General features: G+C 39.5%; 2 protein-coding genes across 12 annotated transcripts in view; one reads left to right on the forward strand and one right to left on the reverse strand.

Annotated features, from left to right (window-relative positions):
* The window catches only part of baiap2a (BAR/IMD domain containing adaptor protein 2a), a 134,751-nt gene extending 123,603 nt beyond the window's left edge, over positions 1-11,148 (forward strand). The window contains exons 11-15 of one of the 5 annotated variants that reach the window (XM_079829544.1): positions 642-710; positions 1,889-2,042; positions 2,816-2,853; positions 9,243-9,286; positions 9,816-11,148. In XM_079829544.1, coding sequence (XP_079685670.1) covers positions 642-710; positions 1,889-2,042; positions 2,816-2,853; positions 9,243-9,270 — 289 coding nt within the window. In that variant the 3' untranslated portion in view covers positions 9,271-9,286; positions 9,816-11,148. The remainder of the gene's footprint in view (positions 1-641; positions 711-1,888; positions 2,043-2,815; positions 2,854-9,242; positions 9,287-9,815) is intronic. The other 4 variants (XM_079829543.1, XM_079829545.1, XM_079829546.1 and 1 more) reach the window with 4 other exon arrangements.
* aatka (apoptosis-associated tyrosine kinase a) overlaps positions 10,003-27,673 on the reverse strand; it is a 65,287-nt gene continuing 47,616 nt past the window's right edge. For 3 of the 7 annotated variants that reach the window (XM_079829395.1, XM_079829393.1, XM_079829399.1), the window contains 11 exons: positions 21,602-21,681; positions 21,236-21,354; positions 20,914-21,001; positions 19,820-19,953; positions 19,407-19,491; positions 19,177-19,298; positions 18,517-18,666; positions 14,467-17,779; positions 14,185-14,329; positions 13,901-14,098; positions 10,003-13,800 (listed from right to left, as the gene is read on the reverse strand). In XM_079829395.1, coding sequence (XP_079685521.1) covers positions 13,772-13,800; positions 13,901-14,098; positions 14,185-14,329; positions 14,467-17,779; positions 18,517-18,666; positions 19,177-19,298; positions 19,407-19,491; positions 19,820-19,953; positions 20,914-21,001; positions 21,236-21,354; positions 21,602-21,681 — 4,463 coding nt within the window. In that variant the 3' untranslated portion in view covers positions 10,003-13,771. Of the gene's footprint in view, positions 13,801-13,830; positions 14,099-14,184; positions 14,330-14,466; positions 17,780-18,516; positions 18,667-19,176; positions 19,299-19,406; positions 19,492-19,819; positions 19,954-20,913; positions 21,002-21,235; positions 21,355-21,601; positions 21,682-27,673 lie in introns of those variants that run through there. The other 4 variants (XM_079829394.1, XM_079829397.1, XM_079829398.1 and 1 more) reach the window with 2 other exon arrangements.

Here is a 27,673-nt window from a genome sequence, read left to right on the forward strand (position 1 = left end):
TTTGGAACCTTCAGAAAACGTTAACTCGATTTTTCCCAAAATTGATTTTACTGACTCTATCAACTTTTGAAGGTTTATTAAAGAATGTGGAAATAATACATAAACCTTTTAGAAAAATTGGCTAGCATGGGTCACACATACTGTATATTAGCAACAGAACTGCAAGTCTTTAATGAACCACGCATCCCGTGAAGCACTGCAGATGACATGGGACTGTCTCAAGGGTTTCTGTGCTCCATGTACTGTTCGTCTCCGGATATTCTCCTGAGAAAAAGAGCCTAATAATCTCCCATGTGTCCTCTAGTTTCAAAAGAGATCTCAAAGTGCTTAGCATTGACTGCAAAGTTGCGTTAGACATGTTTCTCTACATTCACTCACTACTCATATATTTGCATTTATTGAAATATTTTGCAATAAACAATGACTTAAAGATTCATTTGATTACTAGTGTTTTTCAGGTGAATAATCTCTTTTGAATGAGACTTAAGTCTCCATTTACTCTCCATTTAATCTCTTTTTTTGTTTAGGAAAATATTTTTCTAAGTAAATTGAGATCAAGCTCTCACTTGCTTTTTGTTTACATTTGATTTGATCAACTGCCACGGACGTGAAGTTTCTAAAGAAAAGCTCTTTTCTTTCAGGCGTGGCTGGTTCCCTTTTTCCTACACTCGAGTGCTGCCTGAGAGTGACGGTGAGAAGTTGAGAGTCAAGTAAGTTCCCTGAAAATGGTATAAACTGTGTTTCTCTCTTTACATTTGGTATTAATATACTGTACATTTCCGGTGGTCGGATCATGAACTTATAGCACTTGGCCACATTAAAAGCCAGGAGTAAATATATCACATCATAATGAAAAAGGCAAAAAAGGCAGTTACATAAGGGATACAAGGTTACACTGAAAATAATCTGTATGTCACTAACTGACTGAGCGGTGGGCTGCAGGTTTGGGCTTTTTCTTCTTCTTCTCTGGCGAATTGAAAGACAACAGATATTGTTCTCTTGCGCTTTGATTAAATCACCTGATTTAATCTACAGTATCTGATTATTAATCACATGATTTCACTGGAATGCCGTTGGAATCTTGTTTCTCTCACCCAAAGGAATCGCTTTAAAACCTTTTCTTCCAGTTTCTGCACTTCTAATCACTATTAACATCCTTTACTGAGGAGTTCATAAAGAAAGGAAACACATTGATTTACTGAAAAACCTGAATGAAACCTCACACCTCCAAAAGTTTGGGGTCGGTAATATATTTATTTTTTAATCTTGAGTGTTTCTGAAAGAAGTCTTTTTTGCACACCAAGGCTGCATTTATTTTAATCAAAAAACAGTAAAAACTGTAATATTGTGAAATATTAGAACTATTACAAATGACTGTTTTCTGTTTGTGTTTATTATAAAATGTAATTTATTCCTCTGATCAAAGTTGAATTTTCAGCATCATTACTCCAGTCTTCAGTGGCAAATCATTCTAATATGATGATTTGATGCTCAAGAAACATTTATTATTATTATTATCAATGTTTGTGGAAACCGTGATTTAAGATAGTTTGAATTGAAATAATCTATTTAACAGTATCTATTTGAATATATAAACAAACCAATCAGTTTAATGCGTCCTTGCTGAAGGAAATTAATAATTTAACTTAATTTAATTGCGATGGAAAGCTACTGGCGAGGCATTTGAATAAAATTTAAAAGATGATAACAGATCACTTTAAATTGGTATGTTGGCGCATACATTTTCTGCAAAGCTGCTTTGAAACGATATGTATTTTTGTGAAAAGCGCTATACAAATAAATGTAAAAAAAAAAAAACGATCCGGATACAAAACACATGTTAATGGCAGGTGTAAAGATGACTGATTGACTGACCTTCATCCTGTAGTCTTCACCATGGGAAGAGCAGCAGCACAGGAAACCTGCTGGAGCGAGAGGACATGTCTTTGCCCATGCCGGACTATGGTCTGACTGCCCGACTGTTGGCACAGAGCCTAACACAGACTCGACCACGTCCCTACAGCATGGCAGGCTTCGCACAGGTACACACACACACACACACACACACACACACACACACACACACACACACACACACACATATTAGCATTAGAAAGGATTCTCTCACTGATGTCTCCTTTCTTGGGATTTTTTTCTCTTTTTAAACTCTGCTCGAAGTGTAATCTTTATGTCAGCTCTTTAATCGGTTCTGTAACGCTTACTAATGGTGTGGGTCTCTCTTAACATGCATGATTTTCATATTAAAAGGATAGTTCATCCCAAAATGAAATTTCTGTCATCATTTACTTATGCTCATGTTGTTTCGGACACAAAAACGGTTTTGAAGAGCTTCACTTTTCCATACACTGAACCCAGTGCAAGAAAATGTCGCTAGATCTATGTTCATCTGCGGATAAAACTGAACACACATTTTGCAGAAATGTCGGTACAGGTAAATTTTTCCAATAAACTTGATTTAGGATTCTTAAAATACCTTTTGAGTTCAACAGCAAAGTGGAAGGTGTTTAGTGAATAACAACACAAAAGAATTGTATAACTTCAGAAGATGCTGCATTTTTGAGCTTGACGGTCCCTGGTCACATTCTGCTTTCATTGTAGGAAATACAATTAAAACATGAAAAATGTATCCGTCTGTTTGAAGCGATATGAGAGTGAGTAAATGATGACAGGATTAGTATTTTTGTGTGAACTGTCCCTTTAATACACTGTGTTGATATAAACGCCTGAATGTTTTCCTTCTAAGCTGGAAATAAGCTTCTAAGCCGCACTGAAATGTTGTTTTTACGAATTCCAGCCAGCGCTAGAGGATTATGACAGTCAGTTTGCCACAAGGTAAGATCAGCTCTTAATGAACAGAACTGACAACACTTAATAAAGAATCAGTCTTATGAATTTATCCCAAAATGCCAAAACTGTACTGCTAATTATACCTCTGTTAGTGAATAGTAGTTAATTTCTGTATTTGTTCCTTTTCTTAGCCCTTGCTTGCTTATGCTAAATGTGCAATGTAGTGCTGATATTTGTTGGGAGACCAACCCTGTTTTATCTGAGAATTGTAAATGGTTTGACAAGAGAAGGTTGTGTGTCTGTCTGTCTGTTTTCGTGAGTGGAGTGAATGAGCTGTTGGATTGTGAAATGCATCGTTGTTGACCTCATTGTAACCTCACCATGTGTGTGATCCATTAAGGTCAGGATCAGAGCTGCTCACAGTCTGTGTGCCCTGAAGTCATTGTCTCTAGGAGCCTCTAGTTGAGTTGACTTCTATTGATTCTTTTCACAGCTAGATAATGGTTTCATATCATCCCACAGTTAATAAAAACAAACAAAAACGGTGTACAGTAATGCACTTACAATAGAAACTTTTGGTTGTACATTATTAATACCAGAGCTGGGTAGTAACTGATAACATGTAATCTGGATTACGTAATCAGATTCCAAAAATTAAGTACTTGTAATTATATTACGTTTTAAACTACTCGTATTCAGACTACAGTTACTTTTTCATTGATTTACATGACTACATGTTATTCTAACAATTCATTGATTTTCCCTACTACTACTTTTTTTATCATTTTTAAAAAAAAATGTCCTTTCTAAAAATGATTACTGCTTGTATACAATCTCTGTATAAAATCCCAGGTTTGTGGAATTGCACACTAGTCACTAGTCATGTGACTATCACTGAAAACTGAGACCCACAGCATTTGATCACTGGATTTACAGAAATCAAGTGTTTTCTCAAACATTGCATATCTAATCAACTCCTGATTAATACATTCATTATTTTTTAATTATCACTCCGTTTCAGTGAATTATTTAACCATGTATTAATGTCTTTGGAAGGCTTTTGTCATTCAAACACATTAAAATGAACAAATTCACCTCATTTCATATTTACATGCAATGCATGGATTCCCCAACCTTTTTTCAGCTGAAATTTCTTTGACTCCGAATATTTACTTGGAAGTACCCTATGAAATTTGAAAGTGTAAGCTAGGTCAATAATAAAATTGTCAATAAAATAATAATAATAAATAATAAAGTTCACGGTTCTCTGATGTTGGTTAATGGTCACAGGCAGGCAAAGAAATAAATGTTATTGTTTTATTTTTATAATTTATTTGAATATATATTTGAATTTAATAATTTATTTTTAATTACTTAATAGCTTTTCATTAAGCTCACAAACCCCTGTGGTTCCTTCAAGAACCTCTCTCTGGGAAATAATGACGTAATGTAATATTTAATGCACTTCATGTTGTTGATAACTAAGAATTTAATACATTTACTTTCTCTTAGTATTTTTATATCAATATGGTACAGGAATATTCTACTCAAATCAATGTGGTAAACAAGGTCAAAAGTAATCTAAAAGTAATCCAAAAGTAGTCCGATTATATTACATTAAATATGTAATGTGGATTACGTTACTAACTATAATTTTGTCATGTAATTTGTTATCAGTAACCAATCTACCCAGCTCTGATCAATACTACTCCTGTTGGCATATTTGTCTCTATATAACACCCCTTTCCGGTAGCAAAAGTTACTAGGTTTACTAATTTTGGTTGTTGATGTTTTTACAGTCATAACAATATTGGGTAACACTTTAGTTTAGGGTCCAATTCTCACTATTAGCTTGCTTCTTATTTGCATCCATATTACTAGTATATTGGCTGTTTAATAGTACTTATAAAGCACATATTAATGCCTTATTCTAAATGACAATATTCCATATTAACCAAAACCTGAAATTAACAACTATCTTACTAACTATTAATAAGCAGTAATTAGGAGTTTGAGGCAAAAGTCACAGTTAATAGTGCGAATTGAACCCTAAACTAAAGTGTGACCCAATATTTTTAGGAATTAAAATTTCTGGACATTTAAAAACAAACAACACTATCTTAAAATGGATCCTAAAATAAACTGGGAGCCAATGAAGAGAGACTAGGTTTGGGGTTAGATGGTCATAATTTTTGGCTGGAAAGTGAAGGAAGATCAAAATAGGGAGTAAAAATTGTCTAATTGTGAGGTAATATATAAGATTGAAAACATCTCAGGTTATGCATGTTAACCATGTTTCCCTGAGAAGGGGAACGAGATGCTGCGTCCCCTAGAGCAGGGGTTTTCAAACCTGTCCTGGAGGACCCCCAGCACTGCACATTTTGTATGTCTCCCTCATCTAAAACACACCTGATTCAACTCATGAGCTCATTATTAGAGACTGCAAGACCTGAAGTGGGTGTGTCAAATATGGGAGACATACAAAATGTGCAGGGCTGGGGGTCCTCCAGGACAGGTTTGAAAACCACTGCCCTAGAGGGCATGATGCTGGAGGCATTCCCCATAGCGCCCTCAAGGGGACGCCAGTTCCCATTCGAAAGGGACTGTCTCAGGTTGTAACCATGACTATGGGAAATTCCTCCGGCATTACGCCCTCTAGGGGACGCAGTGCGAGTTCCCGTTCTAAAGGGGACTAAGTATTGAAGCCATACTTTTGAAAAGGTATGTGCAAACCAGGGGTGTCCAACCCTGGTCCTGGAGGGCTACCACCCTACAGATTTTGTCTCCAACCTGAAACAAACACACCTGAACCAGCTAATATCTATACAGATAATTACAGACAGGTGTGTTGGAGCAGGGTTGGAACTGAAATCTGCAGGACGGTAGCCCTCCAGGAGCAGTGTTGGACAACTATAACATTTATTCTAGCACAATGTCCTGCCTCATAAATTTCAGATGTAAGAGCATTACTGTAAACACGATTTGACAAACAAGTCGAAAGATTGTTGTTGAAGATGAAGCTTAAATTGTATTTAAGCCAAATTATTTTTGGCAGCATAAAGATAGCTTTGAGATGAAACTTGGCCTGACCTTTTACCAATTTGAATCCCTTTGTCATATGTCCCACGTTACATTAACTGAAGTTGGCAGTGTAGTTTGATGTTAAACCCCCTTAGGTTGAGGAATGAGCCCTCTACAGTCTTCACTCCCGCCCATTTGTGGCTGTCTTGTCTTTTCTTCATTTCTCTCTGAATGTGTCCGACCTGGCAAGCTTCCTTCTCTCTTTGTTCCACAGTTCCGATGGCAAATTGATTTCGACAGTGTGAACACAGACAGACTATCAGACACAGATCCGGATAGCACAGGGGCCACGCCCCTACTTCCCTTAGCCCCTCCCCCTCTTAAGCTCTGCCTCCACACACTCCTCCTCCAATGGAAGGGGCCAGTCTCATCCCTCCTTTCTGTCCTCTCTTCCTCCCTGCGTCTTGCCGGGGCGATAGTGGTGGTCGCGTGTGGTGGGTCGGGGGGGAACTCTGAGAAGAACGACCGGAACGCAGTCCAACTGCTCGTCTCGCTGCTTTACGGACTCTGATTCGCCTGTAGTGACGCCGCTATGACATCGCTGTGGACTCCAAAGAGACTGCTTACCACTTCCCGTCTTTCATGCATGAGCACAAGTTTTGCTATGTGGTTGTTTTTTAAAATGACATCCTCATGTAAAAGTGCCAAAAGCAATTTTAGTCTTTTGGGGCAGCTCTCCTCATTCCGAAGCTCTTGCTGAGTGTTTTTTCTAAGCAGATGTGATGGGAGCCTCATGCCTAATGAGGAATGTTTTTTCTTTTCTTTTCTTCTTTGTGGTTTAGTTGTGCAGAGTGTACTCTCTCTGTGTGTGTTTTTGAAGAGCATTTGCGTTTTGTGAATCCCTCATGTATTACCTGGTGCTCCTCTGGTCCAGAGGCTGTGTCGCTTTGTGCCGCAACAAACAGCAGCTTAGATTTTCCTCCGATTCACAGACGAAATTGGAATGATTGGAAGGAAAATCAAATTTTCCCTCATAAAACAAGTGCCAAATGAGAGTGGACCTACGAAACTAGAGTGAAGGTCGCATGAGCTTCAAAATACTCGGGTGGGACTGTGCCGATCGCCCAGACCGGCACATGTCCGCTCACCCTACATGCATGAAAGAAAAGTGCTCTGAGCAGAAACCTTTACCCCCCCAAAATCCCCTTATTATCCTGCCTCAGACACCTTAAAGTATGGGATCAGAATAGTATTATAATGAATATTTTGACAGTATGATTCACAAATGTGTGACTTAATTCACAAAGTACAGTTCTTAAACATAGTGTGTTCACCGATTGTGATGGATTAGTGTGGGGATGTTTTTTGAAAGGTTTTTATTATAAAATAAAATGTTACCCAAAAATACCAAAATTAACTTTTTTGGGGGTAAAATGGTAATCGAAAGGGTGTTTATTTTTTAATGTATTATTTTTTACATCCACTTCAGCCAATCAAATGAGAGTTACATTTCAATGCGCAGGTATGACATCAGTTTGTAGGCCAAAATGCGGAAGCGAGTTAGCATTTTAGCACTTCCGGATCAAATTTTTGGTGTTTTTTTTTTTTTAAGCTGTTACGTGTCTAGAAAAAAGCGGTTGTTAACAAGTGGCTAAATGGGACTACAGAGGCTGTCGGGACCATTAAACGTCATCAGCCGAACAGGTAAACTCGGTCCGCTTTTACGGCCTCGTTGGGCTTATAATTGTGCTCTTATAAACTATTTTAATTCAAAACGATTTTTAGATCATCGCTAAGCTTCCGACAACAGTTTTTGTGACGTTGAAGTCGTGGGACCGTGTGTAGTTTGTTTATAGCATACCTTTAGCTTTTTACTTCTGGCGACTGCATTTAGGCTTCAGAATTGTGTTCATCTGTGATAATTATCGTGATGGACAAAACATGTAATTATCATAAACGTTTGTCGATTTTTTGCGATAATCCAAAAGCCTATGGAAAACTCCTGTTGGGTTTTTGTCGAGGGAACCAGTGCGATGCTAACTACCGGTTGGCCTACAAAGTGATTCTGATGCATGTCATGTGAAAGGCCCTTTCAAAATGATGCCTTTGTGAACGTATATTCATTTTATTTAATGAATATCAATTAGGTTCCACATTTATGTATCGTATTTTGTGAATATATGAATTTTAGCCTATTCTGAGCCCATATTGAAGTGCCAACAGCCCATGTCTTTAAAACATTCCCATTGTAGTATGTTTCCGTGCAGTTTTAGGATGCTGATTGACAGATCCTCTGGAGCTGTGGTGTAGTCCTCGCTGTGTTGATGTTCTTTTGTTCTTTTATTTTTTTCTTGGAAAATATACAAACTAGGAAAAATGCACAAGAAATCAGTGTAACAATCACAATATGCATGCTGAGGAGGAAAATAGTGAACATTGACCTTGAATGTATGGTGACTTTTTACGAAAAGAATAAATAAATATCTATATATTAATAAAACATTTGTTCAAATGAGCTTTTGATGATTTTTAATTTGTCATCTTGAATTTTACAATTTTCTGCATTGAACAAAAAACACCCTGAGCTTTCAACTAAGCAGGAAAGACCTTTATTGTGATATTTATATTTTTATGATGTTATTTATTCATATATTATTTGGAGAAAAAAAATATATATAAATATAAAATTAACAAAATATATATGGCATGGACGATTTCGGGCTATTAATGGCTAATCTTGCACCCTGATTTTATTATTCAATTTTTTGGCTTTCTCACTTGCACCCACATGCAGTACCGACAAGACAAGTTCGTCCACAAATCAAATCCAGATGTGGATGTTGACTCAACATTTCACGAACCTGAAGAGCACACCGTTCTAATCTATGTCTGTGTGTTTGTGCATCATGATGTTGTGCCTGTATGAATACGTGACCTGTCCGTGTATTTCTGTAGCTGTGCTTGCCTGCTCACCTTTTTTCTTCTACCTTATCTTCTAAGATCTGAGCTGTTTGAGATGTATGTGTCAGTTTTCGAAGCATGCATTATATTTGAAGAACCAAAGGGATTTGATATTTAAATGTGCTCTTCAAGAGTTCTTTGTTTTTTTTCCATACACATCTCTTTACTAATCTGACCTCCTAAGCAAACTGCTATGGGCAGACCTTTCATTTTGCACTATATTTTGAACCCATGTCATTTCTAGAAGTGCGTTATTTCCTCATCTACGAACATAAGACTGTGACGTCATCCATGACCAGTCTAAACGTGCCATGTCACAGAGCCGAATAACCTACAGTACATCTTGCGCAACACTAACAAGTCATGTGAATGCGGTGGAAATGTAGCCATGCATAGCCTCGGTCTGAGCTGAGATCTCAGGTACAAACCCCTGGACTCTCTTTACCTTCCAGTTTGGGTCCTGAATTGTCCCGGTTCTGAGTGTTGCAGGACCTCCGTAAGTCACCTGCCTCCATCGCTGCTCAGCCAAACCAATCATGCCCTTTCTTTTATTCTTTTGTTTTGGTTTGTTTTCGACTCCCATTCGCTGTTGGGCTTAAACGGGCTGTAGGGCTTCACAACTGTTTCGTCTCATGCCGCCACCTGCCTCTCTGGTTGGTCCTTGGCTTTTTTGTGTGTGAGCTGTAGTTCGTACCAGCCAGAGAGGTCATAGGTTGCCAGGAAATGGTGTTGGCGCTGGAGGTAACCCTGAATCTAACTCTTGCATGCCTCTATCAATGCTGACAGAAGTAACTATGTCTTGTTCCATTTGCATGCCTGCTCCAAACACCCTTCATAGACTCCTCTCCAGATCATAAGTATATGTCAAATGAATCACCGTATGCCTTTCAGCAGTACTTTTCTTTCTGTATCCCAAATCAAAGTGCAGTAAGATGTTTTTGTGTCGTAGAGTTCAGTGGGTCACTAGCGCGGGCCATGTTGTGGGTGTACTGACCGTGTTTGTTCTCCACCCCCTCTCTATCTAGTGACCGTGCCCTTGAGGTCTACTTCAGGCCAAGCATCATGGACGACCGAGCCGCTCCTCTCTACTACTAGAGGGGCCATGCTGTGGCCTGTGCGCTATGCCGCCCTCTTCTGTTCAGTCTGTGTCATTGCAACAGCATGTGGAGGCAGAGCACATGCATTTACCCAAAGGGCATGGAGGATTAGAGTAATGATCTTAACTCTGTAGCTACATAATTATCGGTATTTGTAAACACCAATTCACGTATTTCAAAAGCTTTTCTAAAGGGTTTTCTTCTTGTTAACAAACTCAATGTGCGTTTTGGGAGGGGAACGTGTATGCACGACTGTTTAAATATGAGATCTTTTACTTGAATGAATGTGAAAATGTAAGAAAAGTGAGAAATTCGTAGATATTTCTATAAATGCAGTTCTATAGGGAAGCCTTTCTTTTTCTGTCAGACCTAAAAGTTTTTGTGGCACATGCCTCTAACACTCATTTCAGAAAGCTGATGAAACCTCCTCGCAGGGGTCTTGATATTAATATTAAACAGACCACCATGCTTTGCTAATGTTTTAGTGATGCCTCTGTGAATTCTCTGTCTATGCAGAGATCTGTACAGTGTATTAGATGCAATATATAGTGCAATTTCTCATGCAAGCAGCACCGACACAGGAACTGTGCCTTTTCCTGCTGTTTTGTGCTTAATGCGGTTCTGAATATCTGTAATTCCACTGGTGTAAGTAAAAGGGATTTGCTTTTACGTGATATTTTGTTGTTCCATTTGATTTTTTTTATTTTTTTTTACAGTTTTTTGCTTCTACTGTACTTTTGTTGTTTGTTTCTTAGAAATCTCAATGACTGTTATAGATTTAAGGGGGTTTATTTGTCTTCACCTGTTGCTTTTGCTTTTCCACATACTGAGCAATACTGCTTATTAACTATCAAAAATAGACTTGCTGCATAATAGTGAAAATATTAAATTGCAGGTTCTGTAAATATATCTTTTGGTTCGTTTCTGCTTGAGGGTCCGAAAAAGCCATTGTGTATATACAGCCTTTGATTTGTCGAAATGACTTCATGTTACAGGAAAAAAATACAAAATCAGGTAGATTAGATACTGATATGAATTGCATGTTTTATAATAAGGCGTTTACTATGGATTGTTTGAGGAAGGTGGGAACGTTTTGGGATTCTTCTGTGGAGAGATTTTGTGTCTAATCAGCTTTAAAACCCATTTTATAATGTTTTTGTTTTGGCTTTTCTGTTGATTCCTATTTATGGAGAACTGCAAATGTATGTGCACATTCTTGTCTTTTCTGAAATAAAAAAGCAAATGTTAACTGATCACCACCACACTTTCAGATTATATACAAATTACAATGGGGTCCGAATGACTGAGGTCTCATTGAAAAATCGTTTCTTTTCTTTTCTTTTCTTCAACTGAAGCTCAAGCTACTCTTTGGATCATATCAAATCATGCTGGAAAACATGACCATCAGGTTTCACAAAAACTTAATTATTCATAATTTATGTATTAAGTCTCAGACATTTGGAGCCCACTGTTTTTGCATTGAGCTCATGCATATATATGTATGAAGAGTCTTTAATAACTCACAGGCACAAGGAGAAACTATAGTTTGGTTTATTTTTTAGAATAGTACATGAGTCGTGAGGACGTACGGTTTGACAGCTATGAGGCAGTTACAACAGACTTCTCCCCTCAACGCTACATTCAACACTCAATTCACTTTCCTTTGACCACTCTTTGGCAACCATAAACACCCGAATGAAGCACTGATGCTCTGAATGAGAAAAAGTACCTACTGCTGCAAGGTTTAGCACAGTATAAAACTCTTGAAAGGCATACAGCGAGAAAGCGAGGGTACAGTGCAGTGATTGTGACTTACAGCATTGGCACAAATGTGTATGGGCTCCAGTGATTCAAGGCAGAGCATTAACGGTACAGCTGTACGTTACATTTAAATAGATTATCGTGTAAAACAGGTCATAACTTTTCTCGGTGTAACACCTCAGATCATATAGGGACAAAATATGCTGAGAGAACCTTGTAGAAACACGAGGCCCACATGCCGTCTGGACCATCTGAATTGTTTTGTAGTATATTTTTGAACATCTATCTGTTATTGGATTTAACAAAAATAAAAATAACATTTCTGAGACGAGGCTTAATCACAGACGGTGGATCAGATCTGCAGGAGCTGCCATTATTGTTCGTAACAGATTTTTCTCACAGACGATATGGTCACTCTTCCTTTAACTTGATTAAGTGTCTTTAAGCACCACAGCTGAAGTGTACAACTGTGACTTCGATAAGACACTGGTTTTTCGCTCATTCCTGAAATCAGTTCCTTGGATTCAAAGCAAATGTTATTCATGCCCGAGACTGATTGCTGTGACAGACTTCCTAAAATTCTGATTCTGGCAAGCACCTATAAACTATCCACCATCAGGGTCATTCCTCTTATACTGGGCATTTTATATTTAACTCAAAACTTGTTAAAAACGCAAAAAAAAATTGAATTTTCAAATGAATGTCTGAGCTACAGCTTAAAGTATGGTAAAAGCACCATAAATGTAGCTTACTTAATTCCTCAAAAGTCATAGAATAGCTTTATGTGAAGAACAGACTGAAATTTAAATCGTCTGACAATTATATCCATAACAGTGACATTTTACACTCACTTAAGCATTCAAAAATTGCAGTCAAGGCATTATGACAGGTTTGAAGCAAGTGATGGGTCTTGTGATCGAATGTAATATGCCAAAGTTTGTACGTATCTTTTTGAATCAGAGTGAACTCAGAATGTAGCACGAGATTTGTTTTAAAGGGTTTAAGTGCCTGATATTTCTGAAAGTCTGAGAATCCATTATAGAAGTAAACGTATCATTTTCAAACTTCTGCATAACAGGAATGACCCATATGCAAGCTGTTCTCTCTGCACGCTACCATACTAGTTGAAGAAAATCACTTTTTTATTGCGTGCTTGCCAGCAATACTGTCATTCTTAGAGCTGAAATGTATAAATGTAGTCTGTAAAATATTCTGGATATTTAAATAGAAATCTAGGGATCTAAAGAGAAGAACTAGCCTGTTAATGATTGAACTGCACTTTAATGAGATATAAATAATATCTTGAATTGGATGTACTTGATTATACGGAAAAATATGTATAAAAGATGTCTTGGTTCAAATAATAAAAGTGCAGGTATTTTTTTTATTTTTTTATGAAAATTGTTTGGTAAAAATTGTTTGGAAAAAATTATAGTTTATATTGTTAATATTTTTGTACCATACCCTTAACACCCCTGAGCTAAAGTTTAGTTAAAAGTGGTCAAATATAGAAAATATCACTTTTGAGCAGCTTGTAGAAGGGGGCTCAGTAGATTTCACCCTCAATAATAATTAGGGGTCTTACTTTTATGGGGGCAGAACATCCTGCACTTTTTTGGGGGGGCTCATTTGGTCAACCTGAAACATATAAAGCACTATGACAGATATTTCAGTCTCTAAATCACTTATTGACGATATATATGGGGCATGACAAGCAAATGAGGAGAGCAGCCTTGTATCTGTATTGTTTCCTACAAGTTATATGTGGAAAAAAGGATGCTTTCAGCATGATACTGATACTGAATTGTGCAAATAAGTTATAATCTTCATACATCATGTTTTAATACATAGATAATAAATATGTTCTGTTATACAGATCTCTTTTCTGTTCTTATAACTGTTGTCCTCAACAGACTGTCACTCAACCACCGTCTGTCTAGGAACACTTGGAAGGGGCTGGCTAATCCACTACAATATGAGGCACTGTGTCCAAACAGCATATCAGGTTGACAGGACCCTTTTGTCCAGCACGTTTAAAACAACAAAAAGATAGCGATACAGGAGAACCCACAGTCTGATCAGACCAAATCAAACCTCTTCAATTGAATGTGTTAATAACCCCTTTACTCCTGGGCTCCATTCTTACTGTTACCTGTGTGACGAAAGGAGAGAGCTAGTTAACTTCCAGTGTCAACCATTCCTAAATTATATCAATAAAGTGTTTATGTGAAGAAGTACAGAGGTGGACTGACCTCCCATGGAGTCCACGTCAGAGTCAGACACATGAGTAATGGAGAAACGAGAGACACTAAATCGGGAAAGCGGTGTTGGTTTTTCATCTGGAGACTTAACGGGAGAGTTGGGTGGTGTAGTGATTTCGTCAGAGCTAGGTTCTGATGTTGAAGGGCTTGGCATCAATGGAAAATCATCTTGCCACTCAAATGCACCACCTGTTTAGGGTGAGAGGCTTGTGAAATATCACTGAACGAAAGGTAATACCTATGCAAAAATCTAATCAAGGTAGAAGAACACCCACTTTCTTCTGGGAAATTCCTTCCTGGTGAATCCTCGGGTGCAGTGACCCTATCTTGGGGTTGTGGAAGCTCCATTTCTGAAGCCTGGCCATTAGGTTCTGCCTCAACAGGAAAACTGTAGTCCCCAAGCTCACCCGTGGGGCTCTCCTGCATCGATACACAGCATGACACAAACGTTGAGTCATATTAGCATTGCACAAATCAATGTATTTTTCTAAAAAGAAAAGAAAGTAACATGCTACTTATTGCTCTACCTCAATACTACAAGAGATCATTTTACAAACCTGGTCAAACAGAAACACAGTGACATCATCAAAGAACGACACTGCTTTTTTCTTGCTCTCCAGTTCATCGCAGAAGGACTGGGTAAGTATGGAGGGCATTTTGAGGAGGCTGCGTAGATGCCGTGCACTGCTACGGTCGCTCACAATGACAGGCACCACGGGGAACTCGTCATCACTTTCATCACTTTGCTCCTGTATGTTGTAGCTACGAAGTTCTTCATCAGACTCATCACTATCCTCAGAATCCACATCATCTGCATCCTCTCCATTCCCCAGTGGAGCTGGGACATCAAGGTCTTCTGGCAAGGCTGGAAGAATGTTCTCCAAGGAATCATCACGCTTTGATCTTGAAAAAGCTTGACCTATGCCACCTTCTTCCACTGAATCCTCATCTTCCTTTTCCTCATTGTGTCCTTCCCTTGGAAGCTCTGGATTGTCCACTTTGTTACAGGCCTCTTGCTCCTCTGTTTGGATTATCTCCCCACTGAAGTTTACTAGGATACAATTTGAACCTAGTGACTCTGCTGAGGAAAAATCTCTGAAATCTCCGTTAGACGCCTCCTCCACACCCGAGGCCTCCTGCGTCGTGGAGGAACCTTCAGACACTGTGGAAGAGTAGCATTCAGAGTTTGGTTCCTCTCCAGAGTGATCAGTTTCCAGCCCAATACCATCATCTGGAGTTGACTCTTTGGTCAAGCATCCCCCCATCTCTGGAGGAAAGGGAGAAAGCATGGAAATCATTGGGACCAATGTAGGTGATGAACACAGATTTGGATTTGTCTTTTTACACAATTGTTTAGCATGAAGGGCAGAATTGTTGTCCTTTGGCACAGAGATGTTATTTCCCCACTCACTCTCCATGCTATGTCCTTCTTTCCTAGCTGTCTTTTCTGAGCCCTCCTTTTCTGCTTTGAGCTCAAAGATATCATCCTCACCTTGGCGATTGAAAAAGTTCCTGCCCCCTTCACTGGGGCTCTTGTCGTTCTCCACGTCATAGTCAGAAAAATAAGCAGAGTCTCTGTACTGATTTCTCTCACCAAGGCTGATCAGTGGTATATGACTGCTGGATGGATGCAGGAGCATTACATTGACATCTTCATCTAGGTCCATCTGGAGAACCATGTCACACTCATCTGATTCTACACTGGTGCTAAGGGTTGGATTCCCGTCAAGGTCTTTCAAGATAAACTCGGGGGATTCATTGTTCTCTGTGTCATAGCCACTGTCTAGGGACTTCGGCTGAATGGATGTGTGATAACTATCGGGGCTGAAGGCCTCACATGGACTGCTGCTAGAGGCTAGATTAATTGTGTCCTCACAGTGTCTGGACCCAGTCTCCCTCTGTAACGGTCTATGAGTCAGTTCAATATTGCCCACCTCTGCATAGTCCAAGGAATAATCTGTAAGAACTCCAGAGGGGATGTCAGTGCAGTCATCACTGCAGTCATTAATTTCCACCAGACTGATACTGGAGTAGTTGGGCACCATCCCGCTATCTGTCAAATGGTTACACGCTGAGACACTCTTAGGCAGATCCTTAGGGCATGACACTATTTTTACACACACTCCAGCAGAACCTCCAGTCCCAATTTTCATATTTTGTGCAGGGGATATCCTTGTCTCGAGTAACATGTTTTCTGTAGTCACTACAATATCTTTTGGAAGAGTGGATGGATTCATTCTGCTGTAACCTCCTACATGGCAGTCTGATGTATTGTTTTTGATATGTTTATGAGCAATGTTCTTCTGCCGTGTATTAATATGCTGACTTTCTGTGACAGAATGACATTTGGAAGATGAATCAACATTCTGAGTACCTTCAGGGCATAAATGTAGGTACTCACCACCCTCTGAGTCAGTGTGAAGGTTGCTAGTGGTGGGTGTACTATCTGTGGCTTCCATGTATGAGTGGACTTTGAGAGAATCAATGCAATTATATGTACAGCTGTTACTTGTTTCCAGTGCTCTTGTTTTCAAATTTTCGACATGAGAAGAGGGTGTTGGATGACGTAAATCAAAATATGCATCTCGAAAACCCACAGCTTGCGTACGATCGCTTAAACTGTTGTTGTTTGCTGAGTGGTTGGAGTTCCAGTTAGTCAACATGTTCTGAGAAAACAGATCATCATCATCTTCTGGATTGGCACTGCCCATGCCCAAAAGAAGGCCATCACCGACATCAATATCAATACTCATGTAGTGGGGTCTGGGAACATTCTTTTGCATAGGGCCCATCATGTCATAATAGGCCTCATTGGCCATACTTCTTTCTGCAGTTCTCTGGTTAGGCTCAAGGTATGGATCACAATATGCCAAGCTAGGACTACTAAGAGAGACTGAAATGCCAAGTGGGCTCTCCTGTACTGCCTCCAATCTATGGCAGAGACTTCCCGACCCTCTTCTCTGCTGATTAGAGTCTGAACCATACCCTCTTATCAAATGAACATCTGGCCCTGCTTGAGGTGACTCTTCACACTGTAAAGTTTTCCTGTCATTAGAAGATAAATATGATTCTGACTGGCCAGTCTCTACCAAGCTTGGAACTCTTCTTTGGAGTGGCTCCATGTTTAGGCTACTATCTGAATCATAATCATTACTGATGGATTCTTTAGCTGCTGACCAGTAGCTGTTTGGCTGAGACCCAATGGGGCTCCTCCTGTCCATAGAAGACAAGCTGCTGTTGCTGGCTTCAACTCTTGGGCTGTAATCAAGATTGGTTTCTTCTAAGTTGATGTTGCACTCAACTGGTTCCTCAATGCGGATGTAGTACTCACTACTTACTGAGGGGCTGTGTGCACTCAGCACTGGAACCACCCCTGGATGGTCTGACTCATAGTAGGATGGAGAGACCCCGAGAGGGAGGCTCTCACCCTTGCAGCTACCTGTGGAGTTGCTAAGTGGATAATACACATCCTGGTAATGGGGATTATTTTTTCCCAATGGTCCACTAGCTGAAGAGGAGCAGTAGGGCTGCTCAGCTTGTGCCTGCTCCCATTTATACTCAAAGTTGAGCCCATGGCTGGTCTCAGTTACTGTCAATATGTCGTCCCCATTCTCAGACTGGAAGCTGTCTGCCATAGAGAAGTGTTCAAGTAGAGGAAATGAAGAGGAAGTAGAAGAAGCTACTTCAGGTGCAGGTGTCCTGTGAGAGCTGTTGGAGCCCAGACTTGGCCTGAGAGAGTTCCAGCGCTGCTCAAAGTCCTCTTCAGCCTCAGTAGTACCCTTAGCACACAGATAACTTAGCAGTAGATGGACTTCCTCCACGACAGGTCTCTGCTCAGGCTGCAGCCAACAGAACTGCATTACCTCATACCTGCATACACATAACAGAAAAGCAAATATTTTAGACCCTTATCTAATATCAGAAATAGAATTGGTTGGTTGTAAAGGATTAGAATAGATTGGTTGGACCAAATTGCATACAAAACTATATTCCAAAACATTTAAGCACAGATATCAACATTTGCCTCTTTTCTTGTGGCACCGTCTTTATCCTCTATTATCTTATTGTTTTATAGATACTTAAAATGGATGCTAGTACAGTATGGACAATAGCCAGAAACCCACTAAGTGATGATTTGAAATATGGACAGTTTAGCGTGATGGTAGCTTTGAAGCCTTAAAGTATGGTCATTTATTGTTTAGTATCCAGTAGGGAATTGAGTGGTGTAGCTGTTTGCATTACCTCGCTTGAATAAATGTACAATGATTGGAGTGTTTTGGGGTAAAATGAGTTATGTGTGCTTCCAGGACTGGATAAATGTATGATTAATAGGCTTACAGAAGGGGAGAATTAATGATTGGCCACAGTGGATCTGAGCAGTATTGATTTTTTTGGTCTTGCCAGAGAAAATGGCAATGACTGGTGGAAGCACCTGTGGTTGCAAAATATTCATTGCTTTACATGTATTTAAAAGAAAAGTGATTTTGTGGGTGTGTCTCTGAAGGGGAACATTGATTGGTTTGAATGCAGTGATGGGGGGTCATAGATGGCAGACGTAAGGGGATGGGCGGTTCATAACAATGATTGTGACTTGTGAGACGACTCACCAGCGTTCACAAAGAGGCACTTTCAGCAGGGGCTTTGGCAGTTTGAGCTGCTCTTCCTTTACAGCATATGTTAAAACCTGCCTATCAGAATAGTGCCTGTAAGGCTGGTTCCCCAGTTCAAACAACTCCCATATTGTCACACCCAGTGACCTGCAGGGTTAATCACATAGTAAAGAGTCTGTTAATCAGTGAGGAAATTAGTTTAAAGTATATAATATTTCTTAAATTCTGGATCTTAAATTTTACACACATATGTCAGTATGTCACAGGGCAGAGGTTTTCTACCTTTTTTGGTCAACTACAGCTTTTTTTTATTCCAAAGTTCTTGGGAACCCGCACAGAAATGTACTTCAGGATATCGCAGACCACAAATTATGTGAGTATCTTTACCTTTTTGAGAGGGGCTGAGCTTGCGTGTCATGCTAAAGCTTGTCAAAGACCAGTATTATCATTCAAAGCATGCTTATCACCTCTTGGATAAGCGAAATATAACCCCAAAATAAGTATCCAAATAACTGCAAGTTTTGCATTTGCATTTGCCTGGTTGTTTTGCTGAGTTCAACTTTGCATTCAGGTGTCATTTTATTGCACACATCATGCAATATCCTGTGACCTCAAGATTGAGAACCTCTGTCATAGTGTTTCTAAATTATTTCTCACCAGACATTGCTGGCTTTGGTTTGGTCCACGACTAAGAGATTGCCGTGGACTTCATCAATAAGTTCTGGGGCAATCCAGCGTAGAGGAACCCATATTTGATCTGCTGTTACATAATAGTCATCCTAACAAGGGGAAAGGATGCACTGGTATTGAATATAAAGAAATACTGAGACAAAGTCAAAATAATAGGATCAGCATGACCGCAATCCTAAAAGCCTTCACAGACTCACCTTGTACTTACTGTGGCTGAGGCCATAGTCTCCAATTTTCACTGCCAGCTCTGAGGTCAACAGGCAGTTCCTAAGGGCCAGGTCACTGAGAACAGGACAGAGTGGAGCAATGTTTGCATCATTTTTAGTTCCTGTCATTGGCAAACTTTCATGACAGAGTAACAAAGGAAGTCTGCAGTGTCATCTAACATTTTCTTCAATCAATTCTTACAAATAATTGATGGTTTTGTTGAGCGAGGGGTTTTCCCCCAGCAACAAAATCACTGATGCTGGAGTCTGTGACATGTACTCAGGCAGCACCAGGATATTGTTGCCAGGAGACACCAGAGCTGGACGTCCAGTGAGCAGCAGGATGAAAAATAACTAAAAGATCCAATATGCGGGGAAAAGTTCAAAGGCTAGTGGATCCTGACCTGTGAATGTAATTGTGTTTGTGAAGGTACAGAAGCCCAGAAGCAATCTCGCATGCCATCCGCTGAAGGATCAAAGGGTCAGGGGTCACTGAGTCTGTGGCCCGACAGCTACGTAGGTATCCTTTAACATCACCCTGTATAAAGTAAACATTATCATTAGTAAAAACAATGCATTAATGCTAATGTGTGTTATCATGCAGTTCACTACCTACTGTAATTCTGGTACCATTACTCTGTCAGTTTGTTACTGTGCAAATGCACAATTTCTAATATGACCAGAAGAGGGAGCATTAAGCTGTTTAATTATCCATTTGCTAAGCTCCGTCCCCCTTTTATGCTAAGACCAGCTTTACAGAAATGTCATTGCATGTTTTTCAGTAAAATGTGCTCATAAAGTGGTGTTGGAATGAAACAAAGCAATGTTGTTTATCTTAAATTGTTTAATGATGCAGTAAAATGATTAAAAGACTGTGAAATTAGAAACAAGACAGACACCTAACATAATCAAATAAAAAGAGAAAAGCCTCATTTGATGGTGATCGAAACTGTTCCTAATGTTATAGTACCGTGAACTCTTTATTTACTATTACCTATAGTATAACTACATAGTATAGATCAAATTTTAGGAAAGTAATAAATATTACAGATTCAGCATGTTCATTTGGGAATGAGGGTTTAATACACATAAAGATAATGGAAAATAGTATATAAAATAAAGCATATATTCTCTCTGGGTTCCTTGTTTTACTATTTTTTGCACTTAAAAATGATCCAAACACAGAGATTCTCCATAGACTTGTATGAGAAAAGAACAAAAGTCTGATTATATGGCTAGAGTTGCTAAGCTAGGATTGGTCAGTAACATTTTTAAGGTGTGGCTTGCCAAAGGGTCAACTGCACAGTGCCACAGTTGCTTTTTTTGCAGCATCTTGCTCTCAAAACAATACTTCAATACATCGTATTATTATTGATATAATATGCCACTTCATCTCAAAAGGCTGCTGACTGTTAGTATAGATTCTAAAGGGTAGGCTGACCAACTCAGAGTATGTTTTGAGTCCAATGAGGGAAGTGCCTGGTATTCGGTGGCTTACCAGGGGACAGTGCTCCATAACCAGCAGGTAGGGCGTGACTTCTGAACACTGGGACAGACACTGCAGGAGGGATGGATGCTGGAGCACCCTGTAAGATCCACACATTCAAACATCAAAACACTGCTCACATGAGAAACTGTTTAGTTATACATTTCAAATAAGAGCTATCATTAATGTGGTTTCATTTTGTGCCAACAAGAGATGTAATGACTAAAAATGTCATACATATAGCATATATGTTAGCATATAGCATAAGATACAATAAGATGAGGGGGGTAAGTAAAATAAGTAGGGTAAGAGAGATAAGAGGAAAGGTGTGTACCGGTAAGGTTGGACCTCTTCCAGGAACTGCATCTGCTCCTGTACACTGGCACTGGCCTTCAGCTCCTTAACCACCACCTGTGTGGAGCTGAGTCCAGCATTCACCTCCCCCAGCAAAACCTGAAAGCCAGCCCAAACCACACATTAACACTGAGGAAATGGTTCACACCTGCCACCTGTGAAACGGGCAGCACAGATTTACAAAGAGTGAACACTTGTGTGCTATTTATCTCAAACTGTCCGTTTAACGGTAGCTCATAATGAGATCACGACCACACTGTACTGTGTTTAATATCAACTCCATGAGATTTTCTGCTGATTTCTAAGGGCCACCTTATAGTATGGCTTGGGTTATGAAAGGTCTTACCTTGCCAAACCAGCCATGTCCCATTTCTTTTATGTAGAGGAGGCTGTGGCGTCCGAGATCTGTAGACTTCAGGTGCTGAACTGAGGGGAACAGAGAGAAAAACATACATTCAGAGATGGGAGAGACATGAAAAATGGATGCAATGAGCGGTTTGAATGTTCCCAAACAATGGAAGAGTGACCAACATCCATGTTTATCTGCTCAAACTACTTTACCTCTTCTATTACCACATCTAGATGCAAAATGGATCAAAATCTGTGGAAGTTGACACAAAACTTCAGACATTTTGGTTCCAAATACCTTGAACCATCACAATTCAGCAAATTAGATACATCGACGAAGAGCAGCTCTCTTTGTCTGGAAGGAAACCATTGGATGAAGCTCCGACGATGCTGTGGGATGGAGTTGCCGTTCTTCTCCGGTTCTCCATGTCTCAGTCTAAGCTCCAGGGGTTTAACCCTCCAAGCCCTCGGACAGCTGAGAAAGCAGCGCTGACTTTCTCCAGAGACAGAGCTCGTCTCCTCGCGCTGAGATATGGCGTTCCACAACATTCCCATAATGCACCCGGCTGGAACTCGCAGCTGGAGCCAACTCAACTTGAAGCTGTGGTAAAACTAGCGGATCTAGCTGAGATCAGTGTTTAAAGTGCCAAGTGTCCCTCAGCCCCACCAGGAGCTGGACGTATGTCTGCCGCGCAGCTCCGCACATGCCAAATGCATCTGCTCATGCAAGCAATGCCATGAGCACATAATGACCCTCGTTCCTCTGCCCCCTTCCTTCTGTCTATCTCAGCAAGACTATGGGGGCAATTGTAAACAAATAAAGCACTGTGAGCAGCAGAAAGACCTCTGTCATTAACACGAGCCCCCCCACACACCTCCTCTTGTGCTACTAGCAGGTCTCACAGTGTGCGTCTCACAGACCCATCCCTGTATTAATGCACTAAACTGTTCTCCTCCTCTGCAGCGTTCCAGAAGCTTCTCATTCCAGCCCCTCACACTCCCCGCCACAGTTACATTGTGGCTTTTGTCCGCAGAGCAGCAGCGCCTGGTACCCCAGTACCAGCCCAGACACAAGGCCCATTCTCTGCTGCTCTGAGCCAGGATTGTCACAGCAATGACCCCCCCTATCCCCCCTCCCCCATTCCTGACACACAACTATCTCTCTTTTCTTCAGCAGACTTGAACTGGCCTTTTATATGATTTCTGTGGAATCTGTGAGTTGTGCATTCCTGTCCCACTCCTGGCATTCCCACTGCAGCCCTGGGCCATGTTAAAAATGCATTAAAACGAAGCGCAATTGCACGAGAAGACCCAGGCTGGCCTATGATTGTACAAATTCGACTTAATACGTCGACAAAAGATTTCAGAACGTGTAAAATTGCAAACTGAATGAAGGGATTTCAAAGGTGCTAAGATAGATTGTTTTGGTTGAACTTTCAATATTAACAAGAAAATATGCATACAGTACATCAATTTTGTTGATTTATGTATGATGGTGTTGATTCTGGTATAGCACCAGCATGGTAGATCAATAGAGCTGAATGAGAATATATACCATGCAAAGTTAGAAATGTCTGTGTCAGCCATTACAGATTTTACTACACCATTTAGGATATGTATTGCAAAGGATGGCAATCATTTGCATCTTTTGAAAGAGAGACAGAAATATTGAGTGATGTGAAAATACAGAGCAGGACATGTCTAATAAGATGAGGATGAACTTATTAAAGAGTGTTTTTTGCCACAATTCAAGAAGTCTGTAGTGCAAGTGGTCTTCTGTGTGGGTGCAAAACCGCAATTGAAAAACATTATTCTTGAGAGAAACTTTGAATCATTATTCCCGAATTTGGTTGTGTGGGCTGGGGGTTTCTATATTCTAGGGGCTCTATATATTCTAGCCCCCCGCGTGAGTTTTTTGAAGTGACTGTTATTTTAGAACGTTTTATTTCCTTGGTGACACATAATGCACAAATTTCCTTTTAATCCAAAATATTCACAAACTTGTTAACTATATCATGAATTATATATGATACATTCCGATTGTCAAACATGTGGAAGTGAATGAGTTTGCACCACAATTCAGAGGATCTGTCGGATTTACATCACGTAAATTCATCAATTTTTCCTGAAATACATAAAAGTAAGTGGCTGGTAAATTAGGAGAAGAATAGAGTAAACTTTATTGTTTCATACTCAATGTGTATCTAATATGAATAAAACACTTCGTCAAATTCAAATTGAAAGGATTATTATTGCAGCTTCCATGGTAATCAGTGTATGGAATTTGAAGTCTTTTTTTTACAGTACTTAATTCGGGCCGAATGCAATGATTGGATGAACATTTTTTGGTCCTGAGAAATCCTCAGAATATACCTATATGTACATTTTTTTATATTTAGACCACTTCTATTATTAATTGCTATCAGGATGGGACTAGAGTTTCAACCAGTATAACAAAAAGTGTTTATGAAATACATTGCCTGCCCTACCTTTAACTAAAGTGATATTCCATATAATGTGAAGCTGTTTTTGTAAGTTATTTATGAATAAATATATTTTGTCTAACTTAAAAATAAAAAGAGAATATGATCTAATTAAGTGAAGTAGCTTTAAGTAATTTACTGAATTACCCCAAAATAGTTATTACCACGTAGTTGTTAAATATATATATTCTTAAAATTTTTATTCTTGCTAACTTAAAGTCACCATAAAATCAAATTTGACTAATCTTATTTTTTATGGAATGCTGCAGGGTTCATTCTGAATTATTTGTCTGAGCATATCATTATTAAAAATAAAAACGTGCCTTTATTATATTTAATTAAAAACATTAACGTGCAAATTGCAACAATTAGCAAATGGACAAGGACAAAATTAAGTCCCACTTTTTTAATGTTCGAGAAGCTACACGTGTATTGGAAAGAGACAATTTCCATTTCATGCCGACTTTTAACTATATTGTGATACTGTATATACAGTTACAATGTTTGTTTCCATACTAGCTCAACAATTGGAAGAGCATGTTGGGTTCAATTCCCAGGTAAAATAAATAAGTGATAGTAATGTTTTCCTTAAACCAGGGTTTCTCAACTCCAGGTCCACTGTCCTGCAGAGTTAGGGCCAACCCTAAACAACAGGGCCAGAGTTGAGAACCCCTGCCTTAAATGTTCTATAAGCTACTTTGAATTAAACTGTCCACTCCATAAATAAAGGCAGTTGATGGACATAACTATGAGACCCTTCTTCTCTGATTCCCCATGCTCAACCTTTTTCAGATTGAAGCTAATGTCATAGTCAGTGAAAACCTTGAAATGTAGTTTAGGAGTGAAAAAACACCAGGGACATTCAAAGTGTGGGGGTTTTACTTCATAGCATTCAGTTAAGTGTTAATCTTGCATTAAAACAACATGAATGAGGAGGAAGGGGGGAGGACGGAAAGGGAGCGGTCCAACCATGACCGAGCCCTTCTCAATATCACGAGGGACTCAGTGCTACCCTCTCGCTCTGCAACACCTGGACCAATCACATGGCCGTAACCATGGGCGACGAACAGTCCAGAGGCTATTGGCTGGCTCGTAAAACTCTTTTGTCCAATCCCTACTTTCATTCCAGCATCCCGCTGTCTCCCCCACCCTCCCCTGATGCTCTACGCAGACGGAGTGTGTGAGTCATAGGGACAAAACCTGACTTGCACGGATTCACCCACGACAGTCATTGAGGTTCGACTTGATGCCAAATTATATGTAATAAACTCAGTAGATGTTTATCATTCCTGAAGAAAATGTGAATGTTGTTTGCCTGTGTAAAACTCACTGCCATTATGCCAATGCATTGTGAGTGGTTGCCAGGGTGTCACTATACAATTAAGATTTGTTGCATTAGCTTGCTGTTTCTAGGTGGCAATTTAGAAACAAAAGTCTTGTTTTTCAAATCTGATCTTTGGGAATGGCTGTCCACGCTGTCATATTGCAAGTAATGAAATCAGATCAGTTTGTTCAGCAGTGTATCTATGTCTGGTGTATCTACATTGGTAGCAGTGTATCGCATTGGTTTGGAAAGAGAGTATGGATTTGTTAAATTATTGTCAGCATGGTTAATGTCACATGGCATAGGACAGTAGAGTTAGTAAAAATTACTATTTGGACACAGACAATATTCAGAGCTTTTTAATTAACAAGTTCTGTCCCAAATTATGAAAAACTACTCATTTACTGTAACTGTTCAGGTTGAGACTGCAAAAAATGTATGTGGTTTATGTGGTTTGTTTTTTAATCATTTAATCACAATTAACTACTTTTGCCTCAATAAACTCATAATTACTGCTTATTAATAGTTAGTAAAGTAGTTGTTAAATTTAGGTATTGGGTAGGATTAAGGGATGTAGAATATGGTCATTCAGAATAAGGCATAAATATGTGCTTTATAAGTACTAATAAACAGCCAATATCTTAGTAATATGCATGCTAATAAGTTAATAAACTAGTTAATAGTGAGAATTAGACACTAAACTAAAGTTTTACCAATTTTTTGTTTTTTGCTAAATGTTTCTCTTATGTTCACCAAGGCTGCATTTATTTGACCAAAAACAAAGTAAAAACAGCAATATTGTGAAATAATGTTACAATTTAAAATAACTGTTTTCTATTTGACTATATTTTAAAATGTAATTTATTCCTCTGATTTTCAGCATCATTATTTTTCAGTGTCACATAACCCTTCAGAAATCATTTGATGCACAAGAAACATTTCTCATTATCAATGTTGAGTTTGACAACAGTTGTGCTGCTTTTTTGAGTGAAAAAAGAAAATCAATTATTTAATATTGAAATCTTTTGTAACATTATAAACGTCACTGTTGATTAATTGAATGCATCCTTGCTGAATAAAAGTAATTTATTTAACCCAAAATATAAGCAAACACCACTATCAAATCAATGTGATCTCTTCTAAAGAGATGAAAATCTACAGCAATTTGGGTTTAGGACACATCTGTTTCATATCTGTTGAAATATTGTAAAAACAGCTTCATTTCCATCTGTACTCTCTAGTGCTCCATGCATTAATAGCTTCCTTTCCCTTCTGCAGTCCAGTTCACATGCATCCATCATGCCAGGAGTCCTCTGGGCCGGTCTCACGGCGCATTATGCAACTGACAGATGTGTGTTCTGCTTCCAGAGATGGTTCACTCCCCACCCCTCTCTGCACTGTGAGAACATAAACAAGGCCACTGCTCTTTTTCCGAAACCATCCGTTTACAATGGGCACAGAGAGAGGTCCTGTTCTTTACTCTTCCTGTCACAAGGCCGTTAGAAATGTGAGGGACAAATATCTGCGTAGTGTGCCACTTCACTTCCAGTATTGTTTATTAATGAGAAACGCATCCAGAAGTCTGCCTGCAATGTGTGAATGCAAAGTGTTGACAATGATGAGCTATAAACACCTCTGTTAAAACACAGAGGGCCCTATCATACACCCGGCGTAATGCGACGGCAAGCGCGGTGCAAGTGCTAGTTTCTACCCTGGTTTTGAACCTCTCTCATGGAACGCTCAGTTTTTATGGGCGTGCCGCAATGAAGACTTGGAAGTAAACGCCCACTGCTATGATTGGATAAGCTCTGCATATTATAATGAGCGATCGGCTCCCCCGTGAGTACACGTGAGGAATTGTTTTGAAAGCGTGTGGGAAAAGAACACCGGAAAGATTCGGGCTCGCAAAATGTCTTTATCAAACAAACACAATGATTTATCTCTCATCCACCCGCAATTAATTGGAATTTTATTTTTTATTACTTGGCCCGTCCGATTGGTGGATATAATGCGAACCGTGCATCACTAACACACACGCACAAGCCTCACTGCAGAGTCAGACAAATCAGCATGCTCAAAACTTCCGCGATTGTATTTTTTCTTCAAATAACCAGTCAAGAGAGTGAACAACGCACATCAAGAGAGGAATGTTATTTCACTATTTAAGATGGCCCGTCGGCAGGCCGGGAATACGTTTTGGTAGCCCGTCTGGGAAACACATAAACCCGGGACGTTGGGCTTTGCGAGCCCTGTGACAACGTGG

Source organism: Gobio gobio, assembly GCF_949357685.1.
Source record: "Gobio gobio genome assembly, chromosome: 1".
Classification (NCBI taxonomy): Eukaryota; Metazoa; Chordata; class Actinopteri; order Cypriniformes; family Gobionidae; genus Gobio; species Gobio gobio.